The following is a 26,227-nucleotide window of genomic DNA, read 5'->3' on the forward strand; positions in this document are numbered from 1 at the left end:
TTTTCATACTAAACATATTAAGCATAAATAGCTTTTTCTTTTCTAATTCTCTGTGTGTGTGTGTGTGTGTGTGTAGAAGCACACGCCTCTATGTAGACTGGAATCACAGAGAACATTGCACGAGTAACATTTTTAAACAAATAGAGCACATCATTTTCATTTAATGGCTTATTAGAACTATTTCTAGAAATGTATAAGCTATAAATAACTATATAGAAGTTCATCATACAGGCCAAAGTTGATTTATAAGAAGTATTAATACAGTTTAATATAAGATATTCAGCAAGTAAGCAATGGACGCTCGGCATCCAATTAATGAACAAAAACATATTTCACTGTAAATGTTTTAAAACGGAAGAGAGACAGACAGCATGGACTATACCTTGAGCCTCTACTGAATTCAGTAATATAGTAAAGAGTGCAGCGGCAGCCAAAGACAGCCTGATCTTCATGTTTACACAGACACAGTCAGCAGCTCATTAATTAATCTACAAAGAGAGAAAAAAAATTCATTGTTATTTCTACAGTCATTGCATAGTATGCCTACTTTACTTTAAATAATAGCAGCATTATACCAATGCATTCATGGTGTGCTTAGTTTAATTTTGTACTAAATAAGTGTGAATCATTTTAACACCTAAACATGTAAATGGCAATTAGATGACAGAACACTCTCTCTCTCTCTCTCTCTCTCTCTCTCTCTCTCTCGGCTTATTCCCTTTCAGTTAGATGACAGAACTAATGTGTAGAATTACTTCTCATTGAGACACGGTGATCTGCATGACGGCTCACGAGCGCCTCCACGTGGAGCTTGACACAAGTGCAGTGAAAATGCACAACCATTCCTCTGATTAACAGGCTATAGACCTAAACCTATTAGCCCATCTCAGAATAATTTCTGCTAAACATTTAAACGTTTAAAAACTCTCGTTTTACCAAAATTGTAATATTTAAAAAAAAAAAAAAAAAAGACGTGGCAGAGCTTTAAAAAAACATGCATTAATGAATTACAAAATTGTGATTAAATCCTCTAAATGTCACATTTAAATCACCTCACCAGACATTCGTAATATTTAACGTTAAATAACGCGTTATTTTGCAAATTCCGTACAAATCTAAATAACTCCTTTGAAATGTTTGAATGAAGTAAAGAAGTCATATTCAGACCTGCACTGGTCCGTCAGGATCACAAATGGAAAGCAAAGGCTGACTGAGAGCCTCGTCTCGCTCCTCCAGCAGCGAGGGAAACCTCTGGGAGAATGGGAGGAATCTGAGCTCAACCTGACACTAAATAGGGGGTTGCTCCCAACTTTACTCCCTTACGAAATTCCTCAAGAATGAAGCCCCCTCTTTTAAAAATCAGAGATACGGGACTAGGCTACTTCAGAAGAATCCAGATGCAGATGTGCTGGGGTATTCAAGTTTAATAGGCTACTAAAGATACATGATAGGGTACCTCAGATTGGGTTTAGAAAAGATGGGCAAAATTACTAACTCGAAAAATGATTAGAATGAATGAAATATACTTATTGGTGAAATGTAGGCTACTTTTTACGTAATAGAGCGATTGAATCTTTCAGCTACCTCACAAAAACTGTATTAAATCCTCGTGTTTAGACATAGCCTTCTTGAAAGGGGGAAAAGTCGATAGTTTTATGGTAGGGGAGTCGTAGCCCATCTACACTCCAAGCACATGACCGCTTTGTTAATAACGAAACTGACTACACTTCAAACGAAGTATGTATTTATGCGAAATTGCGAATGTATTAGTGAACGTTTGTGCAATTGCTTACATGGGCTACTGTTGGTTAGACAGTCGTGTTAAAGGGATAGTTCACCCAAAAATGAAAATTCTGTCATCATTTACTCACCCTCATGTCGTTCCAAACCTGTATGAGTTGCTTGCTTACGTTGAACACAAAAGAAGATATTTTGAAGATTGCTGGTAATTGAACAGTTGGTGGTTGCCATTGACTTCCATAGCATTTTTTTCCTACTATGGAAGTCAATGGCAACCACCAACTGTTTGATTACCAGCAATCTTCAAAATATCTTCTTTTGTGTTCAACGTAAGCAAGCAACTCATACAGGTTTGGAACGACATGAGGGTGAGTAAATGATGACAGAATTTTCATTTTTGGGTGAACTATCCCTTTAAATGTAATGAGCAATGTGCAAAATCACACACTACAGCTGCATACTGAAGTACACACTTCACTGCTGATGCTGTGTTTTGTAAACTGGGGGAAAAAATAGAAAGAAAGAAATACCATTTCATTTTTTCTACTTCAAAATTTCACGACTTCAGTGTGTTACTTGCCGTTTATTTGAAATTGTTTGTGAATTTTACTAGCAATGTCTGAGGGGAAATTGTTCCAGCAACTTTTTTTTTTTCAGTGCAGATCAGTTTTTCTCATAATTACTATACCTAGAGCTAAAAGTCATTGCTTTTAACTTATTTTGAAATGCGTTCACTGCTAAGGAAGATTTAGCCTATTCATCATTCAGCATAAAAAGAAGAGAATTGTTGAAAATCATACTATTAGTATATTCTTAACATAACATAATTATTATACACTTCATAGCATAGCTGAACAATTATCCACCATACTAAGTTCATATATACAGCGACTTATCAAGTTTCTTAGCGAAAGAAAAAAAAACGAGAATGTGATCAAGATGAGATGGTTTTAATGTACTTGTATTCAGTGTTGGGGAAAGTTACTTTTAAAAGTAATGCATTACAATATTGCATTACTCCATAAAAAAGTAACAAATTACGGTACTTAGTTACTTTTTATGGAAAGTAATGCGTTACGTTACTTTTGCGCTAATGCGTTACTTTACTTGTTACTTGAAAAAAGTAATCTGATTACGTAACTTGCGTTACTTGTAATATATTACCCCCAACACTGCTTGTATTTTTAAAGTCGGCATTAAATGAAAATTCACCCTTATTTCTAAATGCAGTAATAGATCTTATTGTGAATGATTCATTCATGAACATGTTTACATTTTTTTTTTTTTGCACTTGTAATGTTTAATCTATGGAAGCCCGTTTCCGCCACTGAAAAAAAAAAAAAAGGTAATTGCGACTTTTTATCTCACAATTCTGACTTTTTTTCTCAGAATTGTGAGAAACTCGCAATTCTGACTTTTTTTCTCGCAATTCTTACTTATTTTCTCAGAATTGTGAGATATAAACTCGCAATTGCGAGTTATAAAGTCAGAATTGCGTGATATAAACTCGCAATTGCGAGTTAAAGTCCAATTTTGAGGGGGGAAAAAAGACTGATATGTTCTCAGAATTGCGAGTTTATATCTTACAATTCTGAGAAAAAAAGTCAGAATTGCGAGAAAAAAAGAATTGAGTTTGTATCACGCAATTCTGAGAAAAAAAGTCAAAATTGTGAGTTTGTATTTTAACCGTAGATTAAAAACAACAGACATGTTTTGGTTATGCATAAGCCCCGCCCCTGCAAGCTCATGTTCATTCACCTCCTTTTTGAGTGCCACGCCCACATATCAACATCCAATCAACAACCAATGCATAGAACCAAAGTCCTGCCCTATATCTTTTCTTTTCCGATAATCCGCTTCACTCGGATGCACGTCACAGGACAGAAGAAAAGATTTGTCACTACTTCCGCTGCATCGTAACTTTAAATCCTATGAAATTTTGTGAAAATACAATTGAGAGGAAATCTTCAAACACAGACTGCCAGTGGAACGTTTTATTACATAATGATTGCGCTTTACAGTACAATCAATAAATATTCATCCAATGTAATGAAAATAACTGACAGGACATCTAATTCTGAGGATTAGAGATCTTTACAACTCCGACACATGAATAGAGGGGCATGTTCAATCCTTCTTCTTGGGCAGCGCTGCATCGATCAATGCATACAGCACATAACCGCACCCTGTGGAGAGAAGAAGTGGGACAATAAAAGCACTGTTTACAGAGCCATAGTAGTACATATTCACTACATTTTTACACTTAAAAGGATACGAAGTACTAAGCAATATGACAGTGCCTTTGAACACCCTTAAAGACATTTAACCTAAATTAAAATGTCTGGGATCCTCAGAAAAATTCCCTGATATGAGTAACTATAAGTAACTGTAATGCAATTAATAGAAATATTTACATAGTTTGATACCTAATACACACCTAATACAAATACAGTTGCAAACTATATGAACTAACAGTACAGCTGAATACAGGATTAAATACATATTTTTCAAAAAACTACTTTTGTAGGGTTTCTTTTTTGTTGTATAGCAGGACCCACAAAAACGTTCTTCAATAATAATAATTATAGCAATAAGAAAATTATAATAGTAACTTTAAGGAATATTAATTTTACTTCCATGTTTTTTTGTTTATGCTTTGCCAAAAAATAAAAGTAATTGATCAATTTAATTATAAAATAAACATAAAAGATTAAATAAATTGTTCATATTTTATGCCTTCACTTGATTACCACAGTTTTTGATAATAATTTCAAGCAGTAGATTTTCTTTAAAATAAATAAATAATAATAGTAATAATAAATTCAGTTGATTAGGCATTGTTTTGATTATTAAACTGAATTAAAACTGAATTCAGGAAAAGGAAAACACAGAATTTAGGGGAAAAATCTAATTGATTTCATTGGGCCCTATTAATGTAATATTTATTTACTGAAGTTTTTAATCATTACGCTATTATGAACCACACTGATTGTAATCTCATTTAAATGGGATACCAGATAAATCAAATGAAAAGCAGATTAAGCATAAATAATATAATGGCCAGCCACATATCTATAGCTTACCAAAGACAGTAAGCGCCATCGTTGCCCTGTACAAGAGAGCATCTGTCGTGCCTCCCTTCAAATGAACTGGCATGCCATTGTCTTCCTGAAAGAAACAGAAACCGCATATTAGCATCTGATGCATGAGCACGCACTTTTGGGGGGCCACAAGTGTGAAAACAGACTGAACAAGAAAAGCCAAATTCTGAATTCGTAGATTTAGAAATGCTACAGATCTCCTTTAATAAAAGTAGGTTTACGTCTATGTTTTAAGAAAACGTCTTGTTTGGGACCACCAAAACTAACTCGGACACAGAGCACAATATAACAGCCATCCTCAATTTATCACCAGACTGCTGTAAGCAGAATGTGCCAGCGTCAAAGCCAGTGATATCGCAGTTATAGAATAAGTGAAGCTTTACACTACTTGTTTAATTGGACTCTTTGAACTGTCTTAGCATTACAACGCATGCAATGATTAGTAATTACAGCCTGCTATAGAAGTGAACCCTGTTAGCGAATCATTGCGTACTTATCTGTTCATCCACACTGGACCATCAGTCCAGAACCTGGGAACAAATTGCAGTCTTAACTTTAACATTACCATTAGCCAGTGCCAAAGAGGACAAAAACGGTGCAGCAGCTAAACGAGTGGCTAAATGTCTGGTTGAATTCAATCAGAACTATTAACCTGAAACATCTTCTGCTTGTGAGGGACTTTATTCTCCAGCTGTCTGCGTGCAGTACTGGACAGGGTCCTTCTGGAGACCTGCTGCAGGGTCTACAAAACAAAACAACACATATTAGTATCAAACCTGTTGACGGTGGACCTCTAGAAGCTGATATATAAGTGCCAAAAACAACGTTCACGTATAATTGCATTAATAACAATAAACGCCAACACATTGTAAAGCTTTCCAGGAAACTCCAATTTATCGACCTTGAGAGATTGGTCAAACTAATCAGATGAATTTACATATCAATGTACTAATAGAGTGTTTACAGAGCTCAGGTAAATACAGGAAAACACTCGATATTGCTCTCTGTAACGAGCAGGAGGTCATGAGCGCTGCTGCTAGGCTAACGGTGTTTCTGATTCTGCTCAAATCTAATCAAGCTCTGTTACAAGACTATCAATCGCTTTCTGCACGTAAATGGAACGAGGACACGCATTAAGATCTTAAATCTCACCCTTAAGTGCCTAAACATGGTGATAATGTCTCCTTCAGACCGCAATGTTCAGGAAGCCGCACCTGCACAAGGACACTTGTAAATGTCACTTCCTTCTTCTGCTCGAGTCTGCCGCAGGATTAGCGGCGAGAGGCGCATTACTGCCGCCTACCGGACAGAGCAGTTTGGTTTGGGAGGTCCGGTTCTTTAGAGAATCGATTCTTTAGAGAATCGGTTCGTTCGGACAAGTCCGGTTTCAATTAATTGGCTCGAAAAAAGATTCACGTAGCCGCGCGTTCATCATCATCATCATCATCAGACACATTTCTGTTATTTATTTCTTTGTATGTGTGTGGGTGTTAATGCAAACAGCATACATTTAGTCAGAATTGTAAAATTTCAGCCTAATTTCCTTTCATAAATCTATTTTATACTAGGTAGGCCTAGAATACATAGCTACATTATGTAAAACTGGCAAAGGGTTTTATACTGAAATATTATTTTTGGTAGTTATGATCATTCAGGACTGATGTTGGTAATAAAATAGCAATGTCTGTGAAAAAAGGACCTATGTGTCATTTTTTTTAACTGATGCACAAGGTGTTCGCTCGGTTAAATATTACTATTGATAAGCTAAGCATGTTTTATTTTACTACTCATAAGAGAAATGTTATAGAACTTGAGGAGGTTACACATAAAACCAAACTTCTTTCTTAAATTTACAAACACCTTGTGTTCGACAAAATCATAAAAAAAAAAATAAAAAAAAAGGCACTATGCAAGGTTCATGAGAAACAGACACATTACTAGGCTCTTGGGAGTAATAAAAAAATGCATTAAAGGCTTTACGCTAACTGAAATCTTAATGAAATCCTAACATCTCAACCTCTGCCTTGTCATTCCATCCAGTCTTTGGGTGGTACAACATTAGGAGCAGATAGATACTCTAAAAATCAAAAATAGTAGTAGTTACAAATGTTTAAACTACATTTAAGTGGCAAATCAAGACTTTTCTAAGCGAAAAGGGGAACTTTTCCAGCAAACTCCCACAAAAGCACCACAGCACGTCTCAGCACTCATGCATTTGATGTTTATTATCACACAACTCTTGAGCACATGAAACGACTTTGGCTCAACAACAGACATGAGCTTGATAAAGGATCCCCAGTAGTTGCAAAACACACACATATCCTTTTTAAATACACACTGCACAGAACAAGATTTTCAAAGAAGAAACTAAAAAAATTAAGCATATCTAGACACTCACAGTTCAGCATTTTAAATAATAAAGTAACATAATCCTTACCGATCAGTCAAACTATCAGAAATATTGCATTCTTATTAAAAAAAAACAAAAAATCCTTGACTGTTGTGATTGTACCATACCATTAGCAATAATACCCAAACGGATGAATTTCACCAAGCCTGTCAAAAACAGCTCAAAATCAAATGAGAATTTCTATTTTGCACAATATGTATCTTAAACGTCAATACAAACTGCTTCATTGTCTGTATTATTATTATTATTATAGACATGTTTTTGTGGTGGGATGCATTTAAATAGTCCTACTGTATGACTACACATGATCCAGTTACTCTAAAATACTTCATGTAGAAAGACCATAAAATATGAAGCTTTGGTGTGAATGAAATAAATGCTTAAAACAGCTCACTGAAAACTGCCAGTGCATACATAATACGTTTGCAAGTAGTTCCTCTGGGTACCTGTGTGTGTACAGCAGCATGAGATACGACAGACTGTAATCTCATGTCAGTGTACAGACTGCGGTGTGCTGATAATTACGCAGTTAATTAGGAATGTCAGCATTGTTGTTGCGGTTGCCGTATTTATGGTGGATGATCAGCAGCACCACTCCCAGGAAGAAACACACGGAGCCCACGGTGATGTAGGCAATGCCCAGGAAAGGGTTCTTCCCTCCCATCCAGGAAATCGTGCTGAGGATCATGCGCTTGCGGCCATCAAAGCTGCGCACTGGGTAATCTGGGTTCACATTATTAAAGAATCTCGTCGATTTATTTCAACATACATTTCACTTCAAACATACTTCAACAGTTGATACTTACACTTAAAGGGATAGTTCACCCCAAAATGAAAATTCTGTCATCATTTACTCCGTACGTTGTTCTAAACCTGTATGAGTTTCTTTCTTCAGTCAAACACAAAAGAAGATATGTGACCCTGGACCACAAAACCAGTCATAAGGGTCAATTTCTCGAAATTGAGATTTATGCATCATCTGAAAGCTGAATACATAAGCTTTCCATTGATTGTTAGGATAGGACAATATTTGGCCGAGATACAACTATTTGAAAATCTGTAATCTTTTGAGGGTGCAAAAAAATCAAATACTGAGAAAATCAAGTTGTCCAAATGAAGTTCTTAGCAATGCATATTACTAATCAAAAATTAAGTTTTGATATATTTACGGTAGGAAATTTACAAAATATCTTCATGGAACATGATCTTTACTTAATATCCTAATGATTTTTGGCATAAAAGAAAAATCGATAATTTTGACCTATACAATGTTTTTTTTGGCTATTGCTACAAATATACCCCAGCGACTTGAGACTGCTTTTGTGCTCCAGGGTCACATATAAAAGTGTGGGTAACCAAACAGTTTTTGGCCCCTATTGACTTCCATAGTATTTTTTTCCTCCATACTATGGAAGTCAATGGGGACCAGCAACTGTTGGGTTAACCACATTCTTCAAAATACCTGCTTTTGTGTTTAACAGAAGAAAGAAATTCGTACCGGTTTGCAACAACTTGTAGCTTCAGTAAATGATGACAAAATTTTGATTTTGGGGTGAACTGTCCCTTTAAGGCAAGACACTCCAGGTGAATAGGGTAAAAAATGTAACATCATACTATCACCCCAGTTAATTGTTTATATTAAGAGTTTCAAATTCTGAAATTGTTTAAATATGAAAATTAGGCATTATCTAATTAAAGCTGCAGTCCGTAACTTTTTTGTGTTCAAAATTTACAAAATTTATATAATAAGCGAGTACACCATGAATCAATTTTCCAAACCGTGTTTTTGGCTTGTCCTGAATCACTACAGTACACCTATAATAAGTGTTTATATTCGGACTATTTCAGACTGGTTCGGGTAGGTACCGCTGCGGAGTAGCCCAGTACCTGCGTGATTCGCCATAGACATAAACAGAGAGAAGTAGCTCCGGCTACAATGTTCTTCCGCAAGACGCACGCAGTTCTGTTTATTAACCGCTAGAGCGCCAAAAGTTACGGACTGCAGCTTTAAATATTCACTTATTTGCTTCCATAAAGCAAATTCCATTTCACACACTTCCATAAAGCCGGGTGTTTACAAAAGGGATTTTGGATTTCTCTTTATATCACTCTATAAATCAGAAATTACCATCAACCGCCAAAAAAAGGATAAAATGCTGTGTAAAATCAGGTGAGTGATATATGAACAAGCCCTCTGTAAAAATCTTCAGAATAAGTTTGGTGTAATGATTTTAGTGCTGCTGTAGTAAAGAAAAAACTCACAGCCTTTATAAATATGTATTCTAACCTACAGACACAAATAGATAATGTGCATGAAAACAAACACTAAAATGTGTGTGTTGGATGTTTTTTTTCCCCACTAGTCTGAAAGAAGACATTATGAAAAGCCAAATAGGCCAAAATTCCCCAGTGCATGAAAAACAACGCTTTTGTCTTGGTTTCAGTTCTAAACGTGACAGCTGGTTAAGATGCATATGCTAATCTTGCTAGATATGCTAGATCTTGTTTTCACCTGCTACACTGAAAAAAATTAATGTAGGTTTAAAACAAGTTTCAATTAGAAATTGCTAGTAAATTTCACAATAATTTAAAAGAAACGGCAAGCAACACTTTGAAATAAACGTTACATTTTTTAAGTTGAAAAACTGAAATAGTATTTTCTTATTAAGAGTTTTGTTCTTCATACTTCTTCATACTCACACCTGATGATTTATTAATTTGACACTTTTTATAGAGTGCGATAACTCCAAATACAGTAAACCTGAGCAGTTTACGTTGGGTCTTTTTGTTTGGTTGTGAAGGATACTGTAGGTCACTTCCAGGCTGTAGTTTCCTGGCGGTAGTGTCGGGGTCATGTTGTCCTTCTTCTTCTGAATGACGCGGTAGAGTTTTCTGAAGGTGGGGAGAGCAGCAGTTCTCATCCACACGATGAAATCCTCATTGATGAACCCGTTGTTCTCAGGATCAGACGGGTCCAGCTCGTAAACGGGTTTGTGCCAGTTTACGGGTTTACTTGTATCTGTGATGACCAATTACGCTGGTTAGAGTCGTGAAAGAGCATCATATTTTATACACCAGGCTTCTATGGCTCATAATATAGTATGATACAGTAGGAATAAACACCTCACTTTTACTCAGAGGCTCAAACTGAGCAAAAATATGCAATTTGGTACAGATGCTGATATTTATACGACCAAACAGTAAGATTAAATTCTGATGCTTGTAATGTAAATCAATGAGATCTTTATAAAAGTATAGCAGATACTTACATAAAATAATAGAAATATTAGTCACTCTATATCTCCCAATAATGTGTCTTTAGGGTGCTTTCACACTTGGTTTGCTTGCCTGGTCCGAACCAGAGTCCGATTGCTCCCCCCTCCCCCTGCCCCCGCTGGACTGCGTTCATATTATTTTATTTGGGTCCGAACTGCGGTTCGTTTGCGTCATCAAGCCAGCAGCTGTTTACCCCGTTGCTTAGTAACGACGGCGCAGGAGAAGGCGGCAAATGCATAACATTGCTCTCTGCACTTTTATATATTTACGTTTTTTTAACCGTTCGTTTTGTTTACAAATCTTCGGCACATAACGGCACTTACGTCTATCTTACGAATGTACTGCAAATGCTCTAAAGAACGCTGAAGGCGAACAGAAATGAGATGTACAGCTCTCTGTTTGCAGCGCGTCAGTCCCGCTCGTCAGGAAAGAGAGTGAAACACACACACAAACACATTTTTATCAAGTAATACGTCATTAATAGCGGTTCACTTCCGCGATTTGGTATGACTGTGTTCACATCAGCAGCGAACCGTACCGGAGTTCACATGAACCGTACCCCAGCTCAGACCACCTTTTTTAAGCGGACTCGGGTACGGTTCGCGGGTGCGCACCCGAGTTCGGAAGACAGCGTTCACATCATCCAAACGAACCGAACTCTGATGTCAATCGAACCCGGGTGCGCACCAAAAGTGCTAGTGTGAAAGCACCCTTAAATGCTTGCTTTGATTATAAAAATGTGCATAATGCAATGGAATACAGGTTTATTAGCAAAGTATTGATACCGTAGCATATACAGGATTTAGCTTTATGCACCTTGGAACACAATGGAGAGGTTGTTGTTGTTTCCTGCAGGGTTTCTGAACTTCACATGCTTGTCAGTCCACCAAGCAATGCCCGTCTTCACCAGATGAATAGTTATTCTGCTTCCGTTTGGATGGTTATAAAACAGCTCCAAAGTATCTACAATTATGAAACAAATGACAGAGAGCAGTCAGAAAGACCTTAGGTGTGTTTCACACAGCTTGTGTAAGCAGTGATATTTATTTTGCAGCTCTTATTAACTGGCTACAGCATTCACATGCACATGTTAGTGGAGCAGCAGAGTTTTGTTCTGTGTGGCTCAGTTTGTGTCCAGCGTCCCCTGTTCCTCTGCTGAGATTCTCTCCTAAACGTGTACCGCAAGTGAAGATATTTGCACACTAGATGGCCGAGTGTATAGTGCATCATTTGGGACACAGCCTGTGAAAAGTTCTACACATGAACCTGGCAACAAGCGTTAGTATTTGTCTTACCATTGAAGAGACTGTTAGCAATGGCACCACAGGGAGCAATGGGCTTCTTATCACTCGTTCGATAGGGTTCACACTCTTTACTCGGGTTCTGCAGAACAAAGACTTGAACACTTGAAAACGATATGACATTCTGTGCTTTCATTCCATGACAGGATTTCTCACAAATTATTAGCTATACGCTTGTCACGGCTGAAAAATGACAACTTTTTCATGAAAAATAAACAGTAAATAAAGACATTAGATATTGGAAATTTCATAAAAAGCATATTTATAAAGTTCAGTAAAACCATCTATTTATACACAACAAAATGCCAGGAAATTGTACTCATGTTTTTTTTAATCAGTCAGTCATCATAAAGATACTCAAAGGCATTACCTCAAACCACTCACCAGTAAAGAGCTTTTATCTCCATTCAGCTGACTGTCATCTCTTGATTTGACGTAACGTCGATGGTTTTGATAGAAGTTGGAGAGGCCATAGTACATAAAAACATTACTCTACAAAAGAAAAGATGTAAACGCATTAAAAAAAAATCATCAGGTGACAAGGCACACAATCTTTTGTCCTGGGGCTATTTCTGTTATTTACTGTATAGATGCACGTTCACAGGCAGTTTATACATAATTGATCTGAAACCTGTTAATGTATGAGCGGGAAACAATTCTATTTTAACCTATTCAAAAGCATGATCAATAAAATCTCCTCTAAAATGCTAATGCATAATACATGAGAGCTAATGCAACTTTAGACGATATATTTGACCAATAAACAATCCACAGACCAAGTAAATACTGCAACCTAATGAAGCTACTGATAAATATATCCAACTATAAAGAGCGGTATAGACAAGAAAAGCCTCCAAGTTGGCCATATCACAAGAGAAAGGGGGAAAAAATAGGAATTAAACATAACATTGAAGCATATCTTAATTTATAGTTTTTATTTATTTATTTTTTTGCATTTAAATGTAAATTTGACTTAAAAAAAATAACAAAATAAGCAATATAAAATATATATTTAACATTTTAATTAATTATTTATTTTTTTAATTGAATATATTTTACTATAATATGTTTGGGAATAACGCAACATTTACTTTTGTCTCATGGCCCTCAATCAAGTTTGAATTTTGGCCTTTCATATTCGAAAGTTTAGGCAACTCTGCCACATCGTACATGCCATATTTAATTTGATTTGAGGTATCAAATTAAATACTGTGTAATTTTCACAATCCATTGTGAAACAAGTCAAAGGTATCATGTTTTTGATAACTGGAATTTTTTTGAAAAGATGTATTTTTAATGTTATTTTGGCTGAACAATCAATACCAACGCAAGTAACAGTACAAACCAATGGACAGACTATCTTCATTAATGTCAAATGAAATTTTAATGCAGAAAAATATGTATTTGAGCTCAAATATTTGGGGTTAGTATGATTTTTTTGGAAAGAAATCAATACTTGTATTCAGCAAAGATGCATTAAATTGATCAAAAGTGACAGTAAAGACATTTATAATATTACAAAAAAAAGAAATCGAATTCTTTTGAACTTTCTATTCATCAAATAATCCTGAAAAAGTATAAAAGTTTTCACAAAAACGGTTTTCAACATTCATAATAATAATAAATGTTTCTTGAGCTGCATAATAGAATGATTTCTGAAGATCATGTGACACTGAAGACTGGAGTAATGATGCTGAAAATACAGCTGCGCATCACAGGAATAAAATACAGTATATTATGCACATAGAAAATAGTTATTTTCTATTATATTACTGTTTCTACTGTATTTTTGATCAAATAAATGCAGCCTTGGTGAGTATAAGAGACTGTCCAAAACAAACAAACAAAAAACTTACCAACTCTGAACTTGAACATAAAGGGAAGTTTAACTGAATTGTGACAAAAACCAATGCATATAAAAACAGGAACCTCATCCGAACTGTAAAGAACACTGGAGGAAGTGTAATGCTTTGAAGCTGCTTTGGTATTCTTGAAACAGGATGGCTTGCCATCACTTACAGCATAAAACATTAGAAATCTCAAGTTGGTCACACCAGACACTCACTCTTGATCTTATAGTTACTCGTCTAATTGGGTTCTTCATCTAGTTATAAGATTAGCACTGTGATCTGATCTTCAAGTAACCAAATGTATGCAGAAATAAGTGTTTAAAGGGATAGTTCACCCAAAAATGAATTTCATAATTACTCACCCTCATGTCGTTCCAAACCTATAAGACCTTCGTTCATCTTCAGAACACAAATTAAGATATTTTTTATGCATTCCGAGAGCTTTCTGACCCTTCATAGATGGCAACACAACTGAAATGTTCCCAGGTCCAGAAACGTAGCAAGGACTAGTGGTGGACCGATATATCGCCAATGCCGATATATCAGCCGATATCTGGCATTTTTTAAATATCGGCATCGGCCGATAAGTTTTCCTGTTTGTCCGATGCGTTCGAGGCTTTTATTTTGACGGCGCGACGGACTTTTATTTTGTACACAGTGCTCACCTTCTCCCTCTTGTTCGCTGTCGTCGTTAACAGTTCTGTCTAAATATGGATAGAAGTCTGTCTAATAATCAGATAGAACAGCGCTCAACACTGATTACTGTCGCGTTCCAAATCCTTCAGCACTTGAATTAAGATTATAATAATTTAATTTTAAAACACAGCCACCACAAAATCAGACCTTACTTTGAGATCATTCTGAGGTTAAATGCAGATTTAAAATCATAACAAGAAATAGTTTAATAGCTATGATACTGTTTTTGAAATCAAATCTTTGCATAGCTATGAAAGGGAACACTGGAATCTAACAAAGCCATGGAAAAAACAAAACAGTTAATCTTAAAAAATAAAGCATATGCATAAACCCAAATAGGAAATAAAACAGTTATCGAATAAGCATGTGTCCTGAAACACTGGTGTCTCATATTTAATGGCAGTCACTGCAATTTATGAAAGAAATCAATTAAATCTGTACGTGCGTGAAAAAAATAAAAAATGAGATGTAACCCTCTTTGTAATCGTTAAAATTTTTATAACTGTAATTTAATTACGCATTTTTTTGTCAGTAACTGTAACTGATTACAGTTACATTTATTTTGTAATTAAATTATGTAATTCTGTTACATGTAACTAGTTGCTCCCCAACACTGGTGACCTCGAGCCCTAATAACGTAATAAGATGTTGCCATGGCGACGGAACGCACCTCAAACTCTTTGATGTTGTTAGAGGTGACGAGGAGTCCGATGCCGATGGGGATGAAGATGAGTCCGATCATGAAGAAGGCGGGCAGGACGGTGCCCGCGGTCAGAATGGGCTGCCAGGCGGGCAGACGCTGCTGTTTAAAGGCTGTGTTATCGGGCTTCTTGCTCTTGACAGCGCCGGGGCCGCCGGAGCCCACCGATCCCGGATGATGATCCTCATCCTTCGCGTTATAGCTGGACGCCATCATCGAGCCGCGCGGACAGCAAGCACACTACACCACAACTTCAAATATGACGGCTTGATTGACGGCTGTGTGTATTATATCGCTGCTATCGCTTGTGCTTATCGCGCCATGAAAGCGCCATTAACAGCAATAATGATTATTTCCGTAGCTCTGTTGGTCGTGATGGACAAGACGGTAAACAAGGAAGTACAGCAGCCAGTGGACCGGAAGCGACGTCGTGACGTCAGCAATGACACCCCTCCCCCGACGTGACATTTCTGCAATGTACAAAAAAAAACAAATTCGTACTCATTACGGAAATGCAGTAGCCTAATAACAAACGTCTTGTCCAGATACAATGTTTTAAATCAGCATTAATAGTGCTGGGTATATGATTATATGTAATCTGGATTACGTCCAAAAATTAAGAAATAGCCTAGCTGCTTGTGACTACATTATATTACATTTTACAATAGCCTACTCGTAATCAGACTAGTTACTTTTTTATGGATTACATGATTACATGTTATTCACACAGTTGCAATAAATCATTCACAATTTATTCATTCTCCCTAATTCTTCTTTTTCATCTTTTAAATTCTCCGGTAACACTACTTGAAGGGGTGTGCATAAGACTGACATGACACCTTCATAATCATGACATGACACATGTCATGAATATGAAGGAGGTTTTATGCATGTTTATGACAACTGTCATTAAGTGTCATTCGCTCAGTTATGTAATTTTTAATGCAAAGATGACATTGTTTGAGATGTCTTTGTTATGGGCTATGGCTAGGGGTAAGGGTAGGGGTAGGGTTAGGTCAAATAATGTCATATTTGCATTAAAAATGACAACTGAGCGAATGACACTTAATGACAGTTGTCATAAACATGCATAAAAAACCGTCATATTCATGACATGTGTCATGTCATGATTATGTAGGTGTCATGTCAGTCTTATGCACACCCCTTCAAGTAAAGTGTAACCAATTCTCCTTTCTAAAATAGCCTACTGCCTTATAATTACACAAAAATTGAGAGAGCACGCAGCATTTGACTACTGGGTTTACTATTTTAAGTGTTTTCTCAATGTTGCTTCTTTTAACCGTGTATTACTATGTCTTTGGAAGGCTGGGATTTTAATGCACTTCAATGTTGTCAATAACAAAGAATGGAATATATTTTCTTCCTCGTGTTTTTATATCAATATTGTACAAGATTATCTTAAAATCAATGTGATAAACAAGTTAAGTCAAAAGTAATCTAAAAAGTAGTTTGATTATAGGCTATTACCTAAAATGTGTAATGTAATGAATTATGTTACTAACTACAATTTTTGTCATGTAATTCGGAATCAGTGATGGACTACAATTTGTAAGAAATCTACCCAGCACTGAGCATTAACTACATACAGTGCTTTTATTTTTTCCACATTACAATAATAATGAGAGCTTTTTCACAATAAAATCTTTATATTTCTAATTTTTATGGTAATATTATATCAAGAAATATGCACACAAATATCAAGTGTAATTCAGTACCATTACCATCTGATACCATACTATTTTACTATTGTAGTACTTTAAATGGAGCCTCTGCTTCCTTTTGTGCTGCTACTTAGTAATATATTTTTGTAAATTGGAATTTCTTTAAAGTCATACACTTTTGCAGCCTTAGGCACAATAAGGCTTAAGGGAATGATGGTGACAGTTGGAAGACATTTGATTTTAAGCTTCATGGACTTGTTTACATGATTTGAAACAACTAAAATCAGCATGATTTGTGTATATGATTGCTTACAATTTATGGACCTCAACTTCAGTAGCATTCACACTTTGACTTTTCCGAACTACAGAGTTTATGTTTGTAGATTTTCTGTTTTAAATGTCTGCAAGTGCACATTAAAAGCTGTTTTTCAAGTTATTCAATATATATATTTATAAAATATAAGTATAAATATTTTTTTCTTATTGTAATGTGTGTGTGTGTGTGTGTGTGCGCAAGAAGTGAAAAGAAAGACATTTTGACTCATCTGAAAGCAAAACATTTTTAGTTACAAACAGGTAATAAAAATCCATTACAGATAATAATAATAATAATAATAATAATAATAATTCCTTACATTTATATAGCGCTTTTCTGGGCACTCAAAGAACTTTACATAGAAGGGGGGAATCTCCTCAACCACCACCAGTGTGCAGCATCCACCTGGATGATGCGACAGCAGCTATATTGCGCCAGAACGCCCACCACACACCAGCTTATTGGTGGAGAGGAGACAGAGTGATGAAGCCAATCAGTAGATATGGCGATGATTAGGAGGCCATGATGGTCAGAGGCCAATGGGCGAATTTGGCCAGGATGCCGGGGTTACACCCCTACTCTTTTTCGAAGGACATCCTGGGATTTTTAATGACCACAGAGAGTCAGGACCTCGGTTTAACATCTCATCCGAAAGAATGAGATCATACTCATTGGTGAGGCTCTTATCAATGCATTTCATTTCACAACAACAGTCAGAAAATGCTTGGTCTGATACGTACATTTGGTCTGATACGTACATTCCACAAAATGCTAAAATTATACACCATTAAACATCATGAACAATACTATTAAAATACATAATTTAGCAGACATTCTTTGTAAATAAAAATTGTCATTGATATAAACCATTTTATTTAATTTGATATGCAGTTTTTTTTTACTGGATAAATATTCTTCAAATACATCTGTTGCAACCAAATAATTCTATAAACCCTCAAGAGATCTGTTACATGACCTCCATGCTGCCATCTCTGCTCGTGGACACTCAGTTTTGAACACTGAATGGCTGATTGTGTTTTAGTTCTGTGCTTAATTCAACATATTGTCACATTTTTACCTCACGTTTTTACTTGTGTTGAAAAAGACAGTTGCTAACAAGTGTCTAAATGGGACTTAAGAGGGTTTTGGGGTTGTCGGATATTAAACGTCACCACACCTCTATACTCTATACTCTAATCTACTCACTAGTCGCTTTCACAGCCTAATTGTGTAAATATTTGTGCTCTTGCAAACTATTCCAACTCAAACTTTCAGGGAAAAAGGCTTTTTACATAAAGAAAGAGGTGTAGGAAGTTAAATCAGTGTGCCCTACAAAAATACATTATTACTGCAGCATTTGTGCTACAGTAAAAGCAATGTTGCCAAATCCCAACTCTCTTTCCCTAGTTCTTTCCCAAGAAAAATCTGTTTTCCCTTGCATCTCTGCAACACAACAATTGCAGAAAGTGACAATCATATATACAAGACATAGTAAATGTAAACTTGTATATTATTTGTTCAATGCTCTCAGCCCTTCCCTCCACCCTGTAGGGCTCCATTAATGACAGCTGATTTTTTCAGGTCAGTGTGCATGGCTTGGTTCTCTGGATTTGTTTCCATTTTAACTACTGTGGTGATTCCCAAAGCTCCAAGCACGGCTTTTCCAGTTTTCATTCCCCGAGACATTGGAATACGACTGAACCCTGATCGTGCTGATGGGACATCAGTGATGGGCTGCTGTTGAGTAACAGAGCATGGATGTAAATCTTGGCCTTTCTTAATGTATAGATTAATCATATTCCTGCATGCATGGTTTAAAGGAACACTCCACTATTTTTGAAAATAGGCTCATTTTCCAACTCCCCTAGAGTTAAACAGTTGTGTTTTACCGTTTTCGAATCCATTCAGCCGATCTCCGGGTCTGGCGGTAGCAATTTTAGCTGCAGCTTAGCATAGATCATTGAATCTGATTATACCGTTAGCATCTTGCTCAAAAATGACCAAAGAGTTTCCTATTTAAAACTTGACCCTTCTGTAGTTCTGTATTACTTCTCATTCAGAGCACCTGAAAATAGTCCCCAGTTAGGTAACTTCCAACGGAAGTCACGTTCCCTGTGCAAGCAGGTGGTCACGTTGGTTATGATGGCAGAAGTTAGCCTATTTTCAGGCGCTGCGTAATATCATTGTGCCTGCTGCACCCATGGTACGGCAGCAAAGTTCCTTGATTATTACGCCGGAATGAGAGTATAGTTCCTAGCCATATCGGCCTAGAAAATCGCAACTTTTCATTTTCCGTCGGTCTTAGTACACGATGTAACTACAGAAGAGTCAAGTTTTAAATAGGAAAAATATCGAAACTCTTTGGTCATTTTTGAGCGAGATGCTAACGGTCTAACCAGATTCGATGATCTATGCTAAGCTGCAGCTAAAAGTGCTACCGCCAGACCCGGAGATCGGCTGAATGGATTCGAAAACGGTAAAACTCAACTGTTTAACTCTAGGGGAGTTGGAAAATGAGCCTATTTTCAAAAATAGTGGAGTGTTCCTTTAAATGAGACACTTACCACTGAGAGTGTGGGTCTGGCAGGTGCTTTAGTGACCTGCGTGATGGTGATGCTGCTCATCGCTTTGCTAGATGTTGATTTGCTGGCAGTCACACTGTGTGGTGAGCATAGCACAGTTCCAGTAGAAACTTCATTACACTCAGATGATACGGGAATAGATTTGGCCATGACAACTGAGCCATGGTCAGTGGTCTTCTTGAACTGTGATCCTAAGTGAATATGAATTTTACTGTCTTCTGTGGTAACGATATTAGCATTTGACTTCTTGATAGGTGTGGGGACCATTCGTTTTTCAGGAGTCTCCTTAAATACAGCTCGACCTGTTATCATGTCCACAGACTCTTGGGTGCTGCTGATGGATGCAGTGGATACAGGAGATAACGATTTGTCCATAGAGGGAGACCTCATGATCTCTGCACTCTTTACTCTCGAGATTGAGGCAAAGGTCATTGGTAATCTAACTCTTTCTGGATTCTTTGGCTCTTTGGTTCGTTCATTTGTAGGAAGGACGGTCATCTGGGAGCTCTGAGTTTCTTGGGATAGTTTGGCAGAAGCTTGTTTGGTCAAGTCCTCAGAAAGGCCAATGCGATTCTGTAAGGTTGCCTCGTTGTTCTGAATATCTGGGATCACCTGAGCGTTCAATGGATGGTCATACTTTTGGGACATGCTGACTTCAGAAGTTGCAGCCTCCCCACTGGTATCCAAAGATACTTCAGAAGCACTGCTGTCTTTCTTCCTCATCCAAGGAATCCAGGACTTCTTCACAGTATAGTCACTGACTGTTGGAGGGTAAAGTTCACGTACTGTTGGTCTCTGCGCTGGCTTCTTTAAGCTCCTCTGTTGCAGACTACTCATGATCCGGTTCTCCTCTTGGACGGACTTCTTAATGAATGCAGCAGGTGTGTCACTGTCAGCTGTCCTATTTTCAACTGAATCGGTTTGTACTCCAGTTGACGTCACTGGAACATCCATCATTCTGCTTCCTTTGGTGCTGGACCGTAAAGTGCGGCTGTAGCGCTTGGTGACCTCAAGTTCTTTGGTAAGGTTTAGAACTTCAGTGCTAATGCTCTTTTTCTTGTCTTCCTCCTCTAGAAACCTCTGTTGCAGAACAGAATAATCCACCTGTAGCTGGGATAGCTCGTCTTCTTTGTTCATGAGCTCGTGAATCTTCTCCTTAAGGGCTTGCACATCTGCTTGAAGGTCTCTGGTTTTGGCCTCCTCCATCGTGAACCGATGTCTCAGTTCAGCCTCTTGACAGCCCACCTCACCTTGCTCTATTACCTTAATCAACTCAGTTTGACTTATTTCTTGTACCTGCTGTGAGAGAGAACGTGCCTTTTCTTTCTCACTTGCTAACAAATCATACTCTGGTTTGATCAGGTCTCGCTCAATGACTTCGAGCTGTTGAAGACGGTTCTTAAGTCTTTCAGTCTCCAAAGTCAACTCCTTAACTTTATTCTCATCTTTTCCATGTGTATTTGAGACAATCTGCAGGTCCATCACCTTTTGAAAAGACTCCCTTTCTTCTTTGTTCATGGTACTGTGCTTCATTATACCATGCTTGGAGCTCAGAGCTTTCCATTGTTCTTCTGTTTTGAAAAGCTTTCGCTTTATTTCATCTCTCTCTTTTACAAGAGCAGCTATCTTCAACTCCATCTCTGACTTTAGTTTCAGACGCTTCTTGCTCTCCTCTATTAACCTCTCAGTAACCTCCATTACTTTCTCCTGCTCTGCCTTATAGAGTTGGTTCAGTTCATCTCTCTTCTTTTCCTCAGACCTAATTCTGTCTGCCATGTTCTTGTGCTCATTAACCATTATTACAGTAACTGATTTGAGTTTCAAAAGATCCTCTTTTAAATCTAATTCATCCTTTTCCAGTTTCAGCTCAGACAATTCGAGCTCCTTCATGCGGATTTTAACGCTCACAAGTTCGTCTGTTAGGTCTTTAGTCCAGCTTTTCTCCTTTTCCAAAGCTGCCTGCAACTGGGCACATTCCGTCCAGCCCATGCTGAAGGTCATCTCTAGTGTCTCTAACTGTGTCATTCTCTGTTGCAGTTTTTCCACCTCTAGCCTCAGGTCCTTATTCTGAGCCTCCTCAGCCAGAAGCATCTTCTTCAACTCATTGCATTTGTTCTCAGTTTTGGTGATGTCTTCATCTTTACCCTCCATTTCCAGAATTATTTTGCGCAAAGTCTCAAGTTCTGCCATCAAATTTGAGTTGCCACATTCACCCTTTCTGATCTTGTCCTTTAAAGCCTGGAGCTCCTCTGCTGATTTCTGAAGAGCTTCGTTGGTCTCTTCAAGCTCCTTGAGTTTGTGTAACAATTCCATCTGTTTCTGGGACAACTGCTGATGTTGAGATTCTTGACTAGACAGTTCTGCAGACATCTCCTCTTGCTCTTTTGCAAACTTAGAAGTTCTTAGCTCCAGCTCAACCTCAAGATCCAGGATTCCCTGGTTGTCTTCCTTTGCTTTTCTCTCTGCCTCATGTAGTTTCTTCTCCTTTTCCTCGAGTTTTTGAAGAAGATCTTGTATTTTGTGGCTCTGTTTGTCGATTTTCTCCAAGTGAAGTTCTCGCTCATCAACCATCATGAGTGCAAATGACTTCAGCTTAACCAGCTCTCCAGATGTTCTTTGCATACGTTTAGAAAATTCTTTTTCCTTCCTTATTTGGTATGCTTTTTCTTGTTTCAGCAACCGTTTTAACCTAGTGAAAAATAAGTATAACTGTAAAATAAGTAAGTATTACTGACTTAATGTATTGACTTAGTTGTGCTTATCTTATGCTTATCATTTAGAAGAAAGAATTAAACAAATAGTTACAAAATAACAACAAATAATTATTAGTCAAAATAATTAAATTGAACTTTCATTAATACACATAATCATATAAGTTAAAAATTAAATGTCTAACAATATTGTATTTTAATATAAAAAGTCAGAATTTTACTGTACATGTAATAAAAAAATAAGCCAATAAGTCATGAAATTGTCAATAAGTCATGAAAATCAAGCGTAAGCGTTAGTTCTGGCAGGTCACGTTAGTCAAGCTCGCATCAGCTGACTCTCAGCTGATCCCCATCTACCTATAGGAATACAACACCTATCTAAGCATTCATATATAAGGTCCCTCAGTATTATCAGCAGTTTTCGCATTGCTCAATAGCTAATTACCCTCCTCCATCCCCAGCTCCTCCTCTGTCAGTCAGGATTCAGCCTTCTGATTCTCCTTTGAATCAGACTAATTCTAACTGTGTACATTAAATTATTGAACTTTAATGATATCTGCAATACATTCATGTTGGTTCGGTTCTGTTACCCCTGGGGGGGTTAGCGCTGCTCTCCCTGCTCTTATCCATGCTAGGCTGCATGGATGCGCAGGGAGTTCTTGCCCAGAACAGAACCATACCGCCAATCCAAACTGTATGCTAATTGTCCATCATCTTTGACGATAGTGGTCCTGACAGAATTACCAAAGTATTATGAAATTAGTACATAACTGGGACAAAAGTTTGTACTAACCATGTTGTGAGTTGGTAATTTGATGGTAATGAAATAACGAGCATGTGTCGTCCTAGTTACATTGTCATTTAGTAAGTCATGAAATTACCAAATTTCGTGACTAGTATGTTGTGTGTTAGCTGGGTTACTTTTTGTGCCATCGGTCACGCACAACACTAAAGCCCTGAAGATCTTCTGTTCTTGGTCAGACTTGTGAATTTACTGAATTGTTATCAGGAGAATCTCTCTGACTGGATCATTTGAATCAGTGAGTTGTTGACTCGAGAACAGCTGCAATCTGATCAGTCCAATTCACGAATAAATCGTTCAATGAAATTTGCGACCTAATTTAACAGGTTCATTAAAGAAATAATCTTGTTCACGAATCGGACACTGCTATCGCGTCTTGGAGTGGGTGATGATTTCTCCAGTTCAAAATAACGAGGAACGACATGTTTTTAATAAATGTAGTGGAGTAAAAAGAACGACATTAAGCTTTAGAATGTAGTGAAGAAAAAGTACAAGTTTCTCAAAATAAAAATACTCGGATAAAGTACAGATACTTGTGAATTAGTTTTACAGAAAATGTTCTAAATGAAACTTATAACTGCCATATTTGTAATACTACATTACCAGGTACCTGTCTTCATCAGATGTTCTGGGAATGTCAAATTGTTTCTAATCTACGGACTCATGTACATTTTGTTTTGTCCTCCTTACTGAAAACTGACTACATCCCCAATCCAAGTTTATGTCTTCTTAATGTTGACTCTGATTTATGTGTAGAAGAGAATGTTGTTTGCTTGTTTTACAGCTGCAAAGAAGACAGTAGAACTGTTTTACACCGCACATGTGTGCAAAAACATACTGGATTCATAGCCTCCTTAAAATAGTGACTTGTGAGTGTACAACAGCACGAATTAATAAGGCCAAACCTGGGACCATTGATGCCTGGCAACATTTTTCTTCCACTTTAATGATTTATATAAAGAAATTATTATATAATGTAACCCTTGTATTTATTTAGATTTATTTTATCCTTTTTTATTATTTATTTATTTATTTGTTTGTTTATTTTCTCTCTTTCTTGTCCGACTGTCAAATTATTGGCAATATGTCTGTTATTACTTCCTCCTTGGCCATTTGTTCCAATTATGGTATTTTGTTTAAATTTGAAAGACGTGAAAAAGTTGATCACAAAAAAAAAAAAAAAAAAAAAAATACAAAAAATAAAAATTTTTTTTTTTTTTTTTTTTTTTTTTTTTTTAAAAAAAAAAAAAAAAAAAAAACTCTAGCTTTCTATTCTACTTGTTTTTCTTTAATCATTCAGTCCTGCCAATCATCACAACGACCGTATATAAGCAGCAGCCATTGCTCCATTCCAGCATCCCTCCACATCCCCTTCTCCTCCTCTATTCCCTTCTCCTTTCCTCCACACTGTTCAATCATAGGGGGGTTCTTACTCGGAGCTCGAGCCGTACCTCGGGTTCGTGAACAGCAAGCCACGTTTGTTTGCCATTGACTGAATGGGCAGGCAAACTCGTGAAATGTACCATTTCTCTCCTCTCTCACCTCTCTCGTTCCTGCTCCAGGAGGTTGGTGAAGTCATCGCTCTTGTTCATGTAGTCCACGTGTTTGAGTTTCTCAGTATCCAGCTCATACACAGTGCGCCGGTGGCTTTTCTCAGCCAGCAAGAGCTGTTCCAGCATACGGCGATATGAGTCCTTGTGCTTATCCCGCAATCTGTCCAGCTGAGACATACAGACAGTAAAAAATACAATTATAAGACTAACTAACAGAGGGAAGGGTTTGCACTTTTTGTTGACTTTAAAGAAATTGTTCATCCAAAAAAATTAATATTCTGTCATCATTTAGGCTACTCACCCTTGTTCCAAACCATGACAGAATTTTCTTTATAAAACGGATAGTTCCGGTCCTTGATTCTGATTGGCTGAGCCACGTTCGAAGCTGTTGTAAATTACTCTACAAACACACACCTCTGTTTACTTTGTGTGTTGCTTGGCAACCACTTTGTTGGAACCACAACTGTTTCTGAGGAACTATATTGTTTGGTGGAAGAATACTGTTTTTATTAATATCATTACACTTTATTTGCTCTGTTTTATTTTGTGAAACCTAACTACATATGTGGAATAACCGTTTTATAGAAGCAATAAACCCCGTGAAGCCGTGGTTTACAGTGAATTTATAACAGCTAAGGGGCGTTGTTAGGCACTTATTGCTTTATTATTGGGTGAACTAGTCACTGTTATTCGTTTCTCTGTGCGTGTACCTCTGCCATTGGCTTATCATACACATTTTCATGTTGTGCATGGTTGTTGCTGAGCGTTCGGTCTCTCTGCAGGGCTTGCAGGGGTCGGGTCGGCCCTGATAAGCCATAACGGGACTCCAGCTCCTCTGGTCGACTTAGCAGCGCAGACCTCAGTAGATGGATCACATCTTCTCGTGCCTGGGTGACAAGTAAAAATCATAAATGGTTTGGGATATATTCACGGTACGAATTATGGGGGGATTTGACCTAAATGATCGTTTGATGTAAAGCAGTCGTAGAAAGTAGCACACACGTAATGTGAAGATTTTCTTGTAAATATGAAGATACATTTCAGTATAGCTTTGACTGATGTTGAATAGTAATTTGGCCACACCTGAAATGGGTCATATACCATTGGCAAAACCTGAAAGACGTAAATATGCCAGAAAATTTACTTAAACTTCTTCGTAATATGAAGATTTACTTGTAAACAACATGCATTTCTCTATAGCTGAGACTTATCTTAAATAGTAATTTTTTTTCACCCCTGAAAGTGTATTGGCATAACCTAAAAGACGTTGAAAATTCGATGGGTGGAAGCGTGAACATAACGTACACTGTAAAAAAAATTCGTAAAATTTATGGTAAAAAAACGGCAGCTGTGGTTGCTGGAATTTTACCGTAAAAAATACGGTAGCAAGGTTTTAGGTTTTACGGTTTTAACTGAAATTTACAGTTAAATACCGCAATTTCATTAACTGATATAATGTTAATATACCAACCTATTGAAGTACTGAAATCTGTTTTGTACCTTTGTA

General features: G+C 37.1%; 4 protein-coding genes across 4 annotated transcripts in view; all 4 read right to left on the reverse strand.

Moving 5' to 3' along the window:
- Positions 1-1,250, reverse strand: part of LOC107687946 (collagen alpha-1(XII) chain-like) — a 78,368-nt gene extending 77,118 nt beyond the window's left edge. The window contains exons 1-2 of the mRNA XM_016485440.1: positions 1,168-1,250; positions 383-488 (exon numbers count right to left, since the gene is read on the reverse strand). Coding sequence (XP_016340926.1) covers positions 383-452 — 70 coding nt within the window. The 5' untranslated portion in view covers positions 453-488; positions 1,168-1,250. The remainder of the gene's footprint in view (positions 1-382; positions 489-1,167) is intronic.
- A 2,266-nt stretch (positions 1,251-3,516) lies between these two features.
- LOC107687938 (cytochrome c oxidase subunit 7A2, mitochondrial-like) lies at positions 3,517-6,111 on the reverse strand. The gene is made up of 4 exons (XM_016485426.1): positions 5,994-6,111; positions 5,494-5,583; positions 4,824-4,908; positions 3,517-3,926 (listed from the first exon to the last, which is right to left on the reverse strand). The coding sequence occupies exons 1-4, from the start codon at positions 6,009-6,011 to the stop codon at positions 3,868-3,870; spliced, it is 252 nt and encodes an 83-aa protein (XP_016340912.1). The 5' UTR covers positions 6,012-6,111; the 3' UTR covers positions 3,517-3,867.
- Positions 6,112-7,048: 937 nt separating this feature from the next.
- LOC107687947 (cell cycle control protein 50A-like) lies at positions 7,049-15,523 on the reverse strand. Its single transcript, XM_016485441.1, has 6 exons — positions 15,045-15,523; positions 12,213-12,320; positions 11,823-11,910; positions 11,344-11,490; positions 10,058-10,270; positions 7,049-7,974 (listed from the first exon to the last, which is right to left on the reverse strand). Exons 1-6 carry the CDS (start codon positions 15,288-15,290, stop codon positions 7,781-7,783), a joined length of 996 nt encoding a protein of 331 aa, XP_016340927.1. The 5' UTR covers positions 15,291-15,523; the 3' UTR covers positions 7,049-7,780.
- A 3,076-nt stretch (positions 15,524-18,599) lies between these two features.
- Positions 18,600-26,227, reverse strand: part of LOC107687936 (filamin-A-interacting protein 1-like) — a 23,330-nt gene continuing 15,702 nt past the window's right edge. Inside the window, exons 3-6 of the mRNA XM_016485425.1 lie at positions 25,431-25,607; positions 24,710-24,888; positions 19,637-22,343; positions 18,600-18,809 (exon numbers count right to left, since the gene is read on the reverse strand). Coding sequence (XP_016340911.1) covers positions 18,600-18,809; positions 19,637-22,343; positions 24,710-24,888; positions 25,431-25,607 — 3,273 coding nt within the window. The remainder of the gene's footprint in view (positions 18,810-19,636; positions 22,344-24,709; positions 24,889-25,430; positions 25,608-26,227) is intronic.

The sequence above is a fragment of the Sinocyclocheilus anshuiensis genome, unplaced genomic scaffold (assembly GCF_001515605.1).
Source record: "Sinocyclocheilus anshuiensis isolate Anshui unplaced genomic scaffold, SAMN03320099.WGS_v1.1 scaffold421, whole genome shotgun sequence".
Taxonomy (NCBI): Eukaryota; Metazoa; Chordata; class Actinopteri; order Cypriniformes; family Cyprinidae; genus Sinocyclocheilus; species Sinocyclocheilus anshuiensis.